Source organism: Astatotilapia calliptera, chromosome 5, assembly GCF_900246225.1.
Source record: "Astatotilapia calliptera chromosome 5, fAstCal1.2, whole genome shotgun sequence".
NCBI classification, from domain to species: Eukaryota; Metazoa; Chordata; class Actinopteri; order Cichliformes; family Cichlidae; genus Astatotilapia; species Astatotilapia calliptera.
In genome coordinates this window covers 21,201,728-21,218,172 of record NC_039306.1, presented here as the reverse complement: position 1 = coordinate 21,218,172, position 16,445 = coordinate 21,201,728, and the positions used below count along the sequence as shown (strand labels likewise).

General features: G+C 40.6%; 1 protein-coding gene across 5 annotated transcripts; it reads right to left on the bottom strand.

Annotated features, from left to right (window-relative positions):
- Positions 1–38: 38 nt before the first annotated feature.
- pfkfb4b (6-phosphofructo-2-kinase/fructose-2,6-biphosphatase 4b) lies at positions 39–16,290 on the bottom strand. 5 transcript variants are annotated; one of them, XM_026168005.1, is made up of 14 exons: positions 16,136–16,289; positions 8,027–8,143; positions 7,849–7,945; positions 7,482–7,548; positions 7,310–7,384; positions 7,161–7,217; positions 6,542–6,663; positions 5,934–6,141; positions 5,688–5,834; positions 5,488–5,592; positions 5,256–5,385; positions 5,086–5,148; positions 4,731–4,795; positions 39–1,066 (listed from the first exon to the last, which is right to left on the bottom strand). In XM_026168005.1, exons 1-14 carry the CDS (start codon positions 16,176–16,178, stop codon positions 1,007–1,009), a joined length of 1,356 nt encoding a protein of 451 aa, XP_026023790.1. In that variant the 5' UTR covers positions 16,179–16,289; the 3' UTR covers positions 39–1,006. The 5 variants fall into 5 exon arrangements, with proteins under 5 accessions (XP_026023790.1, XP_026023794.1, XP_026023793.1 ...); XM_026168009.1 differs by lacking the exon at positions 16,136–16,289 and adding an exon at positions 9,425–9,986; XM_026168008.1 differs by lacking the exon at positions 39–1,066 and adding an exon at positions 2,516–2,846.
- Positions 16,291–16,445: the final 155 nt, after the last annotated feature.

Below are 16,445 nucleotides of genomic sequence, written 5' to 3'. Positions count from 1 at the left end.
TTCTGTGATTTCTGTTCAGTCTTTAAACACAACTCCAGTTTTCTTTACAAGAAACATTCAAATTTATTGAGGTCTAACAGCTGGAAACACAGAAGGCATTTTGGGTTATTTTTCCCCCCAGTATAGTAATATAAGCCATTACCCCACAAAAAGTATAATACACATGTTTTTACACACAAATTTAACAAACATGCACCTACAGTTTTCACAGTTTTATGTTATAATCTTTTTCATTTGTGAAGGTTGGAGTGATTTAAAATGCTTTATGTAACAGCCTTTGAACGTTTAGTCTTATATACAAAGCTATTTGTATATAAGATTACAACAATGGAAGCGCTTCATTTCGTATTTTTAGCATATCAGCTTACGTTTTTGAGAAAACACGCTGCATGCATTTAATATCTCAACCCCCCATAATGTTTTTTCAGGAGGGGGGGGTTGCTCGCTGTTAAATCTCTGGAATGATTTCATTTATAACACAGCGCGGTCACGGCACGTTTTTCCATTTAGTTAAAAAAAAAAATAAAAGAAACGTTAACAGCCAAGAAAAGGAAAACACTTAAGAAGCAATTTGTGATTAGTGTCCTCGATCTTTTTCTGGTGTTTTTTTTCCTTCTCTTTCTTCATATAAAAACACCTTCAGAAACGAACAACAGGCCCATATGGCAGTATACAATGCCCACTATACAGTAAATATTAATATAATCATGGAAGACAATGATTAAAGTTAATATTTTTGCACCTTTAACAAGGTCCACATATAAAACAAAAATCACATCTGCCTTTTGTTGCCCCCCAAAGAGAGTCAAGCTCTTTGCGATTAAAATAAATGTATAAAATGGAGGACATTTAAAGAAAGTGCTTTACAGTGAGAGTGTAAAAAGATGTCTCTGAGACAGGCAAAAAGCTGCCTCATTCAGCAGCTGAGCAGCACCGTGAAGGCTGTTCAGGAATAATAAAAAAAACAGTCAGATGAGGTCTCGGCTGGAACAGGAAGTGGAGGAGGTTAGAAGTGAGCAGGGACTGTCTGCAGAGCGTCTTCAGTGCTGCGCTGCACATTCACATTCTGGAAGAGGGACGAGAGGAAAAAACGGAGTTACATTTAGTTTTACATTAATTCACCTGTTCATTAATTACCTGATTTCCATATTCAGTATAAGAATGAGCCATTGTCTCATGAGGTGGTACTAGCAGACCTTGTGAGTGCAGCTACAGTGATTCTTAATGATGACATTAAAGAAAAAGAAAAAAAATCTGTTTAAACTGTTGATTTCAAATAATTAAAACATATTCCAGAGGCCTTTAGCGGTACGAAAGTCAAACAGATTTTTAATGTGTGTTAAAAGGGCATTACAGAAGCTAGCATTTAATTTTCAAGTATTGATACACAGCTTAATTATTGATAACTTATTCCGTTTCACACTCGAGCACGACTGATGTCAGATTTGTTAATACTGATATTTGGTTATTTAAAAACCTAATATTCATCTACACTGACAGATACTTTTGTAATGTGTAGTTATTTATTCAGCCCGGCTACTCAGATCCGCTGGTTGTTATTTGTGGCCTTCCAAATGTGTGTTGCTAACTGGGAAGCTGCAGAGTGCCCTCTGGTGGAGAAACCATGCATAAATTATACCACAGCAACACTCAATTTAAAATTTTCAGCTGTTATAAACATCAGTGTTAACACATCGCCAAACGGCTAATATCAGCCGCTGATCAGACATCTACCCACACCCCACTGACATGTATGACTTGAAGTCAGTTTTCTGCGTTAAGTGTAATCACTTTGTGTAATTTAGCTTTGACAAAATAAACACTTTGACCAAAAGAGTAGTGTGAGAAACAAACATATTTATTTTTATCTAGATTTTTATGTGTACAATGTGCAAGACTCAACACAGTTGAGAAGAAATGATGTTACATTCAATTAAATCAGTCTTTTTGTATCCAGCAGCAAGTTAACATTAATGCTGATTTTTTGTAAAACAACTTATTGGTTCTATTGGAGGTTTGACATGTTCACTTTGGTAGCACAGACACAAAGCCTAGATCGCAATAGTGAAACTGAATCATTTTAGAAACAGCAACAATGTTGAGATTTAAAGCAACAGTCTCCATCACATAGTTAAGAAAACAAGCTACATTATGCATAAAATACACGTCTATAAATAATGAATGTAAATACAAATCAGCCACAATCAGAAATAAATTAATTTTTTTGAAATGCCATTAAAACAACTTAAAAACACTGAAGGAGTGCCCCTGTTATTTTTCCTCATTGTGTTCACACATATGCTACATATTTAAACTTAAGACAATAACACAGGATGGGTCGACTTCAGTCAGTGAGACCACTGCAGTAAACAGAATCAATGCTGAGGTGTACGAGTTCACTTGTGTTCAGTAAAATTACACATCAACCAGAACTGAAAACATCATGTGCTGAGAAAGTAGATTTAAAACAAAGTTTAAAATGTACTTCACAGCATAAAACGTGCAATTTCTGTTCTTTTTTTTTTTTTGACTAGCATACATATACCCTTTACTCACTCTGACAATATCAACCACCTGCCTAACTCCAAGCACAACGTCTCACACAACCACAATCTAACACAAAGCTATTGGTACATGTTCATGAGCGCACACATTTAGTTATCCTAAAACAGCCATCTGAGCATGCAGCTCTTACTCAGATGGCAAACCTGAGGAAAAAATCAAAGTCATAGCTGATGAGAAAAGAGGTAGAAATGTCAATAATAAGCGACTTCACAGTTGTTTTGATTGCTGTCAGGGATCACTGGAGGATGGACAGTGAACGTGTGACTGAAAGTTTACAATCGCTGTGCGAAGAAGAAACAGACGGATTAGTACTGACTGCTAGGCCTGCTCAGGAGTGAGAGCTACAGTAAATGTTGGAATAGGTGTTGTGCCTCTTGAGAGACCAAAGGTCTGTAATATGAAACAGGACTGGTTAACCCTTGTTTTCTCTACTACGAAGGTGGTTCACTTCTTATCGGAATACATCCTCCTGAGAACCGAGAAAAAATTCCTCTTCCCACTGAAGTTTTGGAGCTAAAAGCAGAGATATCAATGGAAAGCCCAGGATGTCCTCTGTTTAGTACGTCAGGATTAGGGATGGGTATCAAAAACCGGTTCTTGTTGAGAACCGGTTCCCACTGTTTCAATTCCTTGGAATTGTTTGCCATTTTTGAAAACGATTCCCTTATCGATTCCAGTCGCCCCGAATGACGTCACCACGTTGCGGAGCGTCATTTACCTGGCAGGAAACACAGCACCCAAGCGGCTCAAACGCTCAAAAGTTTGGTTATAACTTTACGAGAACGGATGACAACAGGGCAACTTGCAATACTTGCAAAGTAGATACTTCATTTAAGGGAGGAAACACTACGAATATGCAAAAGCATTTGCTCACAAAACACACGATAACCTTAAGTGAATGTCGTGTTTTTAAATTGCGCTCCACACTCGTGAATCTCAACCCAGCAGCAGCGGTAACGTTTGTACGTCCTCTCCCGTTAATGCGGCAGGTAAATAATCAACTAACAGTGCATATTATGTTAGTGCGATCTGCCTTATTACAAAACCTGCCATTACTGTGCATTTAGGTGACCATGATGAGAGAGACAGACCGAGTCTGGCTGGCGCTCGCTGGCAGTTGTCGCTGCAGTCTACCGGTAGCGTCTCCTTTCAGGCCAGGATAGACGAACGTCACAGAGCAGTGTCTAAGTTTGTGGTAAAAGGCTTGAACCCATTTGCCACAGCAGATGCCCCCGATTTTTGGTAAGTGAATGTGTTTAATTGTAGGCAGGAACATTCTTATATTATATTCTTATTATATTATATTATATTCTTGTGTAATTGCTACAGAAGAATATTTATTTTATTATTTTACATTTACAATTTTTTTCCTGGGGACCCTGTGACACCCCATTGAAGAGCCGTAGGCTGTGGATCTCTTAAGATCTCACTGTTGGGTTTGTAAGGCCATGTTACTTCTAAATTTCTATCTTGTTCAAAGAGAAGATGTAAAACAAAGTTCTAAGCTAATCGACCTTAGTGTTCTCCTTTTTTAAAAAGAATCGATAAAGAATCGAATCGTTAAACAGAATCGAAAATGGAATCGGAATCGTGAAAATCTTATCAATACCCATCCCTAGTCAGGATTTATTAGCATAGCTCAAATAAATCAAAAGATATAGACCAAAAACAAACATCCTTTACAGAGGACATAAATGAATAGGCTTGTTCTCAGCAGGATATCGCCACGGTAACCTGTGCTCTGAGATTAGATATCAGCAGATACAAAATTACAGCCAACTGACAGATCAATTCTCTGGATTCTCCATTCAGATCCCTCAGACCCCTGTTTGTACTGTGAAATGAGCATCAGCAATACATACAGACACAAATTTATTCTAAACCCTAAAACCTTATACTGAATCTGCACACAGACTAACCCAAACTTTAAATTCTATTTTTATATGAATTCTTTTCTCTAAAGAGTGTGAAACACCACTGAGTCCGCAGCTTAGAGAATCTAAACATTTGTAATAATGTTGCCTGAGTATCATTTGTTTCATTGAATATTATTTGTTGTCGTGGTTCCTATGTATACAGTGTGAGGGAGCCTCCTGACTGAGTTGTGGGTCACAGGGTAAAAATGCAGTGAGGTCAAAGGTCTGAGTGCTGCTGGTGACACCTACCTCTGGTCTGTCTCTTTGTGTGTTTACAGCATCCACGCTTAAACAGAAAGACTCCACTTCACATCCTGCGTAAGAGCAAACAGTAGTTACTTATAATACAGAAATGTTCCTTTTTAAATATACTAAATAAATATAATATTATGTTCACGCCCACTGGCAAGCCATTTTTAATATCTTAGGTGTTTTATTTTGATAAACATTTTCACAATATTTATCTTAAAGTTTACATCTAACTGCTTTTGATACAAGTTAATACAAGCTGAAATTTTGTTTCCACTGATACAACAAGAATAGAATTTAAGGACTCATGCATAACTGTGAATGTGTTAGAAGCTTTTTAATTTACAGAACTTACCGTAAGCCACTGGTGTCAACTTCAGTACTGTGTGCAAAGGGCACTTAAGATAAGGCAACTCATCTGTGGTGACAGAAAGTTATAGTAAGTTTCAGGTTCAGACTTTAAAAAGCATACTCTGATGGTAAAGTAAAAAAAACTTCAAACGACCTACTTTGAGTCCTTCTTACCTGCAGTCTTGTCCAGGAAATATGCAAGAACACAGCGCAAGACTGCCTGGTGACAAATCACCAAAACGTTCTCCTGTCGCTCCAGCTCCATGATCACTGGCTCCAGCCGCTGAACCAGGTCTTCATATGACTGAATGAGGTTCGCAGATCAGTCACACTCTCAACTGTTTTTAAAACTCAAACAACCAAAAAACAACTAAAAAAATCCTTAAAAAATAAGTTTTATGCTCACCTCTCCTTTCGGATAGCGGTACCGGTATTTGTCTTGGTCTCTCAGGGCAAACTCCAGAGGGTAACGCTCTTGGATTTCCTCGTACATCATCTCCTCACACACGCCCTGTGGAAAGAGAGGAGGAAACATGTTCAGCATTTACGCAAATGTTTCCACAGAGGCTTTTGCACAGAAGTAAGGAAAACTTGAAGTGGACATACAGCGTCGATTTCATTGAGAGATTTCCACTGTTCGTACGACACTCCAAGGATCTCCGCGGTCTGGATTGTCCTCTTCATCTGGCTCGTCCACACTTTAAGATTTTTGATGTTTTGCTCCTGGAGGAAATTCCTCAGACGTTTGGCAAACTGGACAGCAAGAGAGCACCACAGAAGGATGCATTAGATCAACTCGGTGATTTGAAACATATGTGCTGCCATATTTTCTCTACATGCACAGACACTGACCTCTTTTCCTCTGTCAGACAAGCCCGAGTCTCCTCCGATGCGTCCTTTGATGTTGAGGTCGCTCTCACCGTGGCGACAGAGGTAGATGGAGCGCGGTGTGATGTGGATGTTCATCAAGTAGTAGACAATTCGGCTTTGGACGTGGTCAACGACACGGTTCACCAGGTAACGACGGCCCACGTCCATTATCTTTATGTAGGACAGATCCCTGAAACGAGACGCTCTGTTAATCACCTGTGAGCTTGAACTGATTTCATCCACTCTACTGATGGGTCACACTGTGAGAGGGTAGGGCTATCCTAAAATTTGACCCTCTCATGTAACTGCAGCCATGACCTAACTAGCAGATGTGCAGCTGATAAAGACAGAAACCCGCTCCATTGTGAAAAGAAGCAAAACAAGCCCAGATACAAGATGGAGGTAAAATGTGCAAAATGCAAAAAAATTAAATAACTCTAGCTCCATTTGTTTTCATGACTGAAAGGAGAACTGCATCCCTGTGTCAGAGCCTACTGTTCAACATCTACATACATCAAACCTAATGTTTAACTCATGTTGCAAGAAATCCAGCTGAAAATCCAGCGCTTTCATGTTTTGTATGTCGTCACCTGTCGAGAACCTCATCCAGAGGCTGGTAGGATGACTCATAACACTTTATTCTCTTCATGAAGTCCTTGATGGCCTCATCTGAGTTGCAGTCAATGTAGTCTGGGTTTCCCAGCTTAACTTGCTACAAAGAGGAAACACAAGGAGAGGATTTGAGCAGACGAAACAAGGAAGGGGAAGTTTGCTGCCTCATGCTGACTCTCTCTGTCTTGGTCTGCAACCTCAGTGAAGTCCTTCGTAATTAGTTTAAAGTCTAAGCTTGGTTCAAGACTCATTCGCAACAACTAAACAACCATTCAGGCGAGCATCCTTGTTTTCTGAGTCCCATCCACACCTCGATCATGATGTGTGTTTTCAAAAACACCAAGACAGCAGCACTCTAAAAAGCTCAACACGAAGCTTCAAAACTGGACTTCACTAACCAACTGGTGATGCTACAGCAGCTACATCCATCTTTCATATAAAGTCTATGTCTGCAACTCAGTTCTGATGAACTTTAAAGCTAAATTTTCTCTTGATTTTTATTTTGGACTCAGCAGCCAATGTTTGGGGAAGTATATCAGAAATTTTAAAAGTCCTGTTTTGATTCTACTGGATTCAATGAAAGGAGACAAAGCTTACCACTATATTTTGGGCAATGACCTCTGGGTCTTCACACACAGACTCCACGAAAAATACCTGAAATGACAAGAAAATACAGCTAACTTTGAGGTCGCCAATCCAAATTTTAAAAAAAAGAAAAAGAGAGTACCATCTTGCTTTAAACATACCTTGTATCCATTCTGCTCAGCAAACATGATGATGGTCCTTCTTCTGTCTCTTGTTGTATTAGTGGCATCAAAGACCTGAAACAACATGGAAAAACAAGCGTTATGCAGCCGTTCTATATGCTTCTGTGTTCTAGGATTACAGCAGATGTCAGGGACAGAATCAAGGACTCACCGCAACCTGTCCTCCTTCGACGCTCAGGTACTGCCGTACATCATTAAGAGCTGACAAAGCGCACTGACTGTGGAAAGACACGAGAGATTTTTACATTTCAGATTTGTACTGGGATTATTCTAGGTCTTTGTTGCATTCTTTTTTACATCGTGAAAGAAAAATGTATTATTTTATACATGAAACCAAGCTGTAGCGGTTAATCCATGTGCCAACAATAGCTGAAAGCTACCAGGTTTTCAATCTGACCGATCAACCCAGCAGGTAATTTCACAGCTGAGCTCTCCTCTCTTCAACACATGGGTGAAGTCTGGTGGAATGGTTGGAATGAAACTTTGCATGACATCCAGAAAACCATGTGCAGACTCACCGTCTGATTTTTAGGCCTTCTTCATTGTCTGGACGGAAAAACTCAAAGGATTTGTAGATTTTCAGGCACTCCCTCCGGTACTGGCCAACATTGAACTCTGTTGAGAGACAGCTGTCATGTTTACACAGAGCAATGTTGGTTGTCACTTTATGCATGATTTTAAGGAAGTGGCTCCTACCTTTCGTTGGCACGCCTATCCAGTTTAAGTAGCGTGTGAGCTTCTTTGAAATGTAGGTTTTCCCTCGGGCTGGAAGTCCAACTGTCACAATGAGGGTCGGGCAGTTTGTCATGCACACTGACAGAGACGGAGAGACAAAAGAACCTAAATTTGAAAGCTTTTCACGTATTTAATTTGGTGATCAACAATAATTCACACCAATTAGTCTAGAGGGCTTTTTTGGAGAAAAAAAAACCCTTTTTGTAACAGTTATATGCACTGCTACAGAATAAAGATGAGGTAAAACAATGAGACTGCTTAAAAATGCAAGCCACGTGCTTCAGACTAAAATCCTTCATGTGCATTTTATATTCGCTGGGCTCTATGAGAGCTGGGGGCCAGCTCCGACATGTCTGAGACAGGCCGAGATCAAGAAAAAATGACAATTAAAAGTGCAGCTAAAAACAAGGCTGTGAGGAGCACATAAATTCAGACAGCAGAACAGAAGCCTACATGTTTCCTTAATAGCTAACCAGCAGCACATGCTGATTAATTAGGTGGGAAAATGCCAGGTTTGTGCTCTGCAGTCGCAACAACTCAGACTTGGCTGAAATTCAGCCGGACCACCACAAAGGTCTGCTTGTTACAGCCCCAAACAAGTGTTTAAATTAAAGACTTAAACTAGCAATTTCCGTTTTTCTTCTGTTACTAATTACTTTTTGCTGTTATTTGTTTGTATAGTAAAAAAAACAAAAACAAACCTGCTTATGCAAAAAAAGAAACATCCATAGGAATATCTTTAAGTACTGAGACAGTCCCACACATCAAATACATTTGAGATAAGGAAATTTAGACTGATGTCTAAGGAGACTCATGCAGCATAATATTATTACATGGTCACTGATGTGTGTTATGCCAAAACGGGACTGGACTAGCTATAGCTTTTTTAACTAAAACTAAAAACAGCTCTGGGGAAGGCAGACAATGACTTAGCAAAAAAAAAAAAAAAAATTAAAAAAAAAAAGAAAAGAAAAGAAAAGTGAGAGAGAAAATCAGACACAAAACCAAGCACCCGGGTCACATTACAGGACAGCTGCCCAGTGTTACACCTACAAGATAAACTAACATAAGGAGTAGACCTGTGTAATCGGATGCTAAGCTGATTCAGAATCCCACTCCCTGCATGTGATGTCAGGAGAAATATGGACCAGACAAGATGCGCCTGATGCAACATTACCGAGCACGCAACATCTCAACCAGCCGTGCGTAATGTGATAAGTTCAAGCACAAATCTGACCATTAAACGTGCAAAACAGAACAAAAATGAGAGAGACCAGAGACGAGATCATATCCACAGATGAGTGAAATCGCATCTCCGACACACATCCTTTGCGCACTTGACGACCTGCTGCATCTTACCGCGTCTATGAGCGATGTGGCCGTTTTTGCACGGCATCCAGATCTTCCTGAGCGGGTTCTGGGTGAGCTCCCGCGGGTAACCCTCCACCATAAACTCTTGATTGTCTATCATCCTGGTTGTTGGGTCATTTACGTTACCCTCCTGAAAACAAACTGAGGCGGTGGGCTTCAGCCTGGCACTGAAATTCTGCAGGGGGGTGGATGTTATATATCAGCTGAGGAACAGCAGTTTCCCCATTACCGTAAGGACTGGATACTGAGCGCAACGGAAAGCGAGGGAGGGAAGAAAACAAAATGTCCCGGTACAGGTTGTAACGATACTTCAGTCGTCTTTTCCCCCATGTTAGCGTGAATTAATGTATTTACATATTTCACGTGACAGTATTATCCCAGGTGCTTACATAAAAACTCCCACCATGATTTTGCGTATGGAAGTCTGATTAAGAGCCCCAACTGAGTTTGAAGAATTCAAATGCAATTGTGTTAATAACAGACAAAATACTCCAAAGACATTATAATGTTTACCCAAATAATACTCAATCAAGCAAATACTCAATTCACTCCAGGGTCATATAAAGTTCAATGCTTTTATTGACCATTTTGTGTTTTAAAGTCTTGTGAAGCATTTTTCTTAGCGTCTTGTGTTGAAAATATCACAAGCATCCACCATCTGTAAAATAAATAAATGAATAAATAAAAATAAAAATCCACGAAAACGCGACTGTTTACAAGTTACCGTAATGACTCGTGAACTACGTACGTACGATTCGAAGACGCTAAGTGAAAAACAAGTTTTAGGCGTTCACATGAAGCACACATGGGCAGTGAATGCAGCAAGAAATTGAGCCAATCAGAAATGGAACGAGAGGCCCAGCAGCCAATAGCAGAGGCGCATTGGCAGGAAAGAAGGGCATGCGGACTACTGGGAGCTCAGCTCAACATCATCGTGAAAACCATGGAAGCCTCAGCTTTACACGACCCAGTCACGGGCCTCACTGATCACACATGCTTCATGTGGCAAAAGTTGCCAGCAAAGTAAGATACAGCAGAAACTCCCGTCTGATAGATGTAAATATTTTTTTAAACAAAAAATGAAACTGGTTAATAAACACGAATATAGTGTATAGTATAGTATTAGTGTTTGACAAATTATAGTAGTTTATTTTTACTGTTATATAAAATGATATAAGAAAAGCCTAGGGGTTTCTGAATAAAAACGATAAAAATAAAATAAAAAGCGGGGAGAATAACAATAACTATCCTCATTTTTACTTTTTAAACACACATTTACAAATAGCTTTAAAGTCTGTCAAAAAACATGTATTTACCACCCCAACATATAGTAGTACATAAACACGATTCAAGCATAAGTGATTACTTAGCCAAACGTAACAGGCCAAGGATTTAAGGAAATGGTAACCTGTGAAAAACTAGTTCTCAGCAGTCGTTTTAAACAAAACATTGATTCAGCCAAACTGATATAAAGAGGAAGGCTTTTCCAAAGCCCCACAACTTCCAAAGTGTAGTCGCCTCTGGATTTAAAATAAGAGCGTGAAAGAGTTAAACAAGAGAGGCCGACGGTTGGAATAAGGCCTTAGCAGCTTTGCGTATTTAGGCAGGAGCCTGGTTTTTTACTGAGTGACAGTAAAGACTGAGCTTGACAAGAATGAGCTTGAAGACAGGAAAATAATTCCAAGATTAGCTGAGGATTTGATGTTTCTGGCCAATGCGTTGACCGACCGCAAACAGAGTCGAACACAAGCACCTCAGTTTCGCCAGACAATTTAAAGCCATCAATTAAGTGGTGAAACAGTCACTGAGGTAGGGTTTGCAGCTGAGCTGTGTAACATTACCATAGCTACAGTAAGAAATACCACAAAAGGCACTAAGTAGATGGCCCGGGGTAACATATACAGCAACAGTCCAATACTCATATGTCCACTTCAGCTCAGTGCTAACACAGAGACAGACATTATTGTGTTATACTGAAAAATAAGTGTGTTGTCTTAAAAACACAAATACTTTAAAAAGCTACAGCAATTATGTAACAATGTAACAAATTCCTGTTCAAATAGGATAAGTTTATATTCTCATCAGATCGAAGTCATCACATCTAAAATGCATCTAAACCAAGAGCTCGGGTCTGAGGAGGATAACTTACATGGACATGGACCAACACATCGTCACATTTCTCTCTGTTTCTCAAAAAAAAAGCAGATTAATTTTCTGTTAGGTAGGTGTGAATCAGTTATTTGCTCCCACTTGTAGTAAAGTCTACCATGCATCATAAATAAACTGAAAATAAGTTGGGTAAAAGTCAAAGTCAGAAGCCACAATGTGCTTGCTTGACAGTTTTTATGTCTCAAACAATAAATGGGAACCTGTGAGAAAATGCAGACGGCAGCACAAACCTGCAGAGGCAGGAAAAGATCAATCCTGCAGCCCCAGATTAAACTCAGTGACAAATTTAGATGAACAGAAGACTCAAATTGCACTTTTAAGTAATAAGTGAGTCATGTCAGTTCAATAACATCCTGTAATCATCGTTTATCCTCAATGCTGACAAGCCCAAACATAATACCAAGGTTCTGACACCAGAGGGCGCTGTGCTTCACCAAAGCAGGCCCTACAATGAGGACAAATCTGTAAGGAGACGTTTATAGTGTCACCAGAGGTCATTAGGCAAAAGGTCAGCAGGCAGGAGTGTCTGAGAGCAGTCAGCATGTCAGTAGCACTAATCCCATCAGCCTTTCACTTCAGGGCTTCAGGAAATCAACAGACATGCTCAAACATTTGGCTTTCTAAGCAAATAAAAGCACTCAAGCATGCATGCTACAGCCTAGGGAGGCTTTTAGGGACAGTAAAAGTTATTCTTCAATCACTCAGAGTCTGAGTTCTTGGAAAGTTTGTGTCAGTTTAATCTGTTGAATGGCACAAACAACACAAGTGACATATCTGATAAATGTAAATTATAAATGAATAACAAATACATAATGTCCAGTAACGACTATATAAATTAGTCTTTAAATTCATCCTGCTAAAATACAGCATCTAATGACCTGCAATGACCCGAGACATTTGACCTTTTCAATATAATCCTTAACAAACTCTTTGTATGTATGTATGAATATTTGGTATATGTACAAGTTCTAAGTCTACTCCTCTGCTTTCATAATTTCTTCCACAAAAAACATCTCAGAAGATCTCTAAGTGAAAAGTATCTGGATTTGAAACTCTGTTCATGTGGGCTGCAGACGAGAGCAGATGGCAGTCCTGTTTCTGGGCCACTATGATCCTACTTTCCCTAAATATAGGCTTTGACCCGCAGCATCATTTAGAGGAATATGTAACAGATTCCAATCTAATGTGGGCCAAAGTTCACCCCGAATTTACACAACCAGTGCCAAACAGCAGCCTTTATAACCCATATTTCACGTGGATTGCTTTGGTTTGAGAACACTTTCTTTCTGTCTTCTTGCTCGAAGCAGCTTGTTTGAGATGGCTTTGAAATCTGTTAAATACACATGAAACCGTCCTGCAAACCGAATATGATCCAAATTAAGAGTGATGGAATAAAGATGACCTGGCCTATTTTCAATCCCTGCGGCTGAGGCATTCCCTGATTTCTTTCCTCCCTCAGATAGACTCCAACACCACCATCTTTGGACTTGCTGGGTAGTCGTTGTTCTGCTCTGTAGCTCGTGGTGAGCTTGCAGATTCTGGTTAGAGTTTCCCCTCCTGCACCAGCACAACAAGGACTGTTATAGATATCTGCAATCCAACACGGTGGAGTCTGAGTTGGTCTGCAGGCAGATGCACTGGAGGGGTAGCTCAAGGTTATCAAGTACCACCATGACAATAAGGAAAAGCTGATTGGGAGTAACAGACATTTTAAAAATACAAAACACTCATATTTAGCACCTTGAAATGTTGACGACCACTGAGGATTTACCTTATGTCACTGGATGTGTGTTGTGCATCAAGCATCACACAGAAGAAAAATTATGTTCACTCCATAACCGAATATCATTGTAGGCCCGGTTATTTTACCTCTACACATCAGGACCTCGCTTCCTGCTGACCATGTAAAAAACACGCATTCATTAGAGAACATGACATTGTAGATGAAATTGATCCCAGGCTGTCCCAATGGTTTCACTGTTTAAGAGGTAAGCTGGAAATTCTCAATGACCATTATCAAATTCCTGTTCGGGTACTTTTACTCAGTGTTTGCCCTTCTGGCTCATTTTAGACTGTAGGAAATTGGCAACAAGATAATCCTAAAAAGACAGAGTTTGATTTTCGGACTCATCTGAAAGGATTTGTCTACACTGCTGAGTGATAATGCCTGAAGCTGTCAAGCTATTAAAAGTCTGTGGTCTTGTCTGCTTTATTAAGCATTTGATTCCATTTTGACTCCGATAAAGGACTGAAAAATCACACGAAATGTTGCTCACAATTTCCTGTGTTCAAGGTGATTGAAATTCCTTTTCAATCACCTTTAAGCCAGCAAAAATCAGCAAATCTTCACAGCAGAGAAGCTAAAAATAGAGCCTTTTTATTGTTTCTGCTTTTCAAATATGCTGCCAATGTGCTGCTTTTGTCAATTAACACAGATTAAAAGAGTAATATCTTTGTAACTAATCTGTATGAATGGTGTGACCCAGAATCATTTTGTCGGTTCATACTTAATTAAATAGTGTGCAGAACAGAGGAGACGTTTCATCCGGGGGTGATTAACAAAGACCAAGTAAGGCACATCAAAAACACCTCCAACGACCTTGAGGTTGAATTCTCTCACATGCAAAAACAGCAGCTAGATTAGAGCACTGTGGAGCTGCACACTCAGTGCATAAACATGACACAGCCTCAGCCTGCATCAAGCCTTCGCTGCAAGTCTGTGTGAGCGGGTGAACTTTCACCTAGATATAGAGCAGACGGAGAGAGGGAGGGCAGGAGGGAGAGGGAAGTGCAGGGACAGTGAGACCAAGCCTTTAAGAAGGGACTAGAGGGATTTAGAGCCACAATCTGGAGGATATGAAAATGTCCAAATATAAAGATTTTTTTATGGTATTTTATTACAGAGAGAAGGATGGTGAAAGAAGGCGGTCTTATTGCAGCGTCTGAGGCAGCCTCTGAGCCCCAGAGATAAATATCCTGCGGGAGTTACAGCTATTGTGGCTAAACATAATGATATAATCTGTTAAGACTCTGCTGCACATGCTGGAACATATTCCTAGCCAATCTGCAGTTATAACCACATATTGGTGCTCATGACTAAGACAACTCAGTGCCTTTCCAACCCTCCACTCTGAGTAGCAGTGATTATTGTTAAACAGCAAGGGCAGCTTAATATGCACATCAGCTGCCATCGCCACACTAAACAGCCCCCTCAGTATAAACAGATCAGCTGCACACAGATAGACTGACTCCAGTATGATTTTCCTGTTTTTCTGCCCAGCCCCACCTCTCTCTGTGTACTCTGTGTCTATGCATAATAAGGACAGCCAGTGAAGCACGTCTCCTCACCAGTGCAGCCTGAGCTCTGCTCATCCCTCGTACACCTGCCACAGCAGCTCAGCTTGCACACATTTAAACCTCCGTGACCACAGCTGCGAAAAAGAACGGCAGGAAATCTGTGTACCTGCCTGCATGGTGTCTTATGCAACGTTAAACAGACTCATCGGGATACGTGACTAATAGAATTACATAAGAGCCTGTTCCTATAGTAAATATAAACGTTGTATTATATGGGACATAGCATTAGAACTAGGCCAAGTGCCGCTGTTATGCACAAGTGCAAACGAGTAATGGAGGAACAAGAACAGCAAGCAGAAGTAAACAGAGTAGTAAGCAGTGAGTGACAAAACCTGAGCGTCTGTTTAGACTTTGAAATCTCTTTTAGTCCTTGTGCACCATCCCCTGCTGCACAGCACGTGTTAATAAAATGACTTCACAGGAGGTGCTTTTGGAAATCATCGAGTTACTGCTAATAAAGATCCACACGTCTCTGAGACCCTGGTGTAACAGCAAGAGTGACGTTTTCTTATAACTGGTTAATGGATTACAAACTTATGAAGCCACGTGGGAGAGGACAAAGCTACCCGGAGGTCATAGTGAATGCAAGAAGAGCCAGAAGTTCTCCTTTTACCAGTATGCTCATAATTATCTCCTAACCATCAACTTTTTCAAGTTTGAGCAGTGCCAGATCAACGGCCAGCTCCAGAAATGTATCAGATATTCCCGAATCACAGCCCAGGCAGTAATAGGGATGAGTCTGGGGCGTGATGTTTGACACATAACTACTATGACCCTGTGATAACAGTGTTTACAAGTCTCTGCTCTCCTTCCCATGGCTGTCAGCTGCGTGCAGCTAGCTAAGCAACAGCTGCAGCGACTCTGCAGGAAGCTGCTGCCAAAGCGCTTAAAAAGTAACAAAAATCCATTATTTACTGCAACACATCTGAAAGCAGTCGTCTTTTACACATTTCCTAGGCTTGCCCCGCAGTCTGCCTCTCTCATTTGCACGGCTGAAAGCGCTGACAGCTCCGGAGCAAGCCTACGTGACACACACTTGTTTACTTCATCCGCCCGTTAGCCCAGCTGCTCGCGTACAGCACACTCTGTACTCCGTGCCAGCGAAGACTCGCGGCAACGTCACGTACAAAGGAGCAAATAACGAAAAATAAAAGACAGGACTCAGCGTCCTACCTGGCCTCTCCTGCGCGTTTCGTAGAGTGTAGGAGCCTCTCATGATCCCCGTTTTAAAAGCCTCTTTTTCCAAGCTTGGTGAGCGCAGTACGCTTAGAGCAGCTCGGCCACTCAAATGAATGAAGCGACTCAGTCTGCGGGAGCGTGCGCACACCCACCTCTCTGCGTTAGCGCTCATCCACTTTCATCCCCACCTCTCCACGAAAAAAGACTTCTAAGAATGCCTTAACCCCATTTCATTTTCTTCTTTTGAGATTTAGAAATATAGTATCATGGGGGAGGCGGGGGGTCATTAGAAACACCGCTTCAC

What these genes read in the sequence shown, in the direction of transcription:
- pfkfb4b (XM_026168006.1), bottom strand. Translation starts at nt 9,536, where the DNA reads ATGATAGACAATCAAGAGTTTATGGTGGAGGGTTACCCGCGGGAGCTC. An exon ending in CTGGATGAGGTTCTCGACAG is followed by an intron (nt 6,142 to 6,541) that starts GTGACGACATAC and finishes GTCTCGTTTCAG; the next exon opens with GGATCTGTCCTACATAAAGA. An exon ending in GTTGACACCAGTGGCTTACG is followed by an intron (nt 4,796 to 5,085) that starts GTAAGTTCTGTA and finishes GCTCTTACGCAG; the next exon opens with GATGTGAAGTGGAGTCTTTC.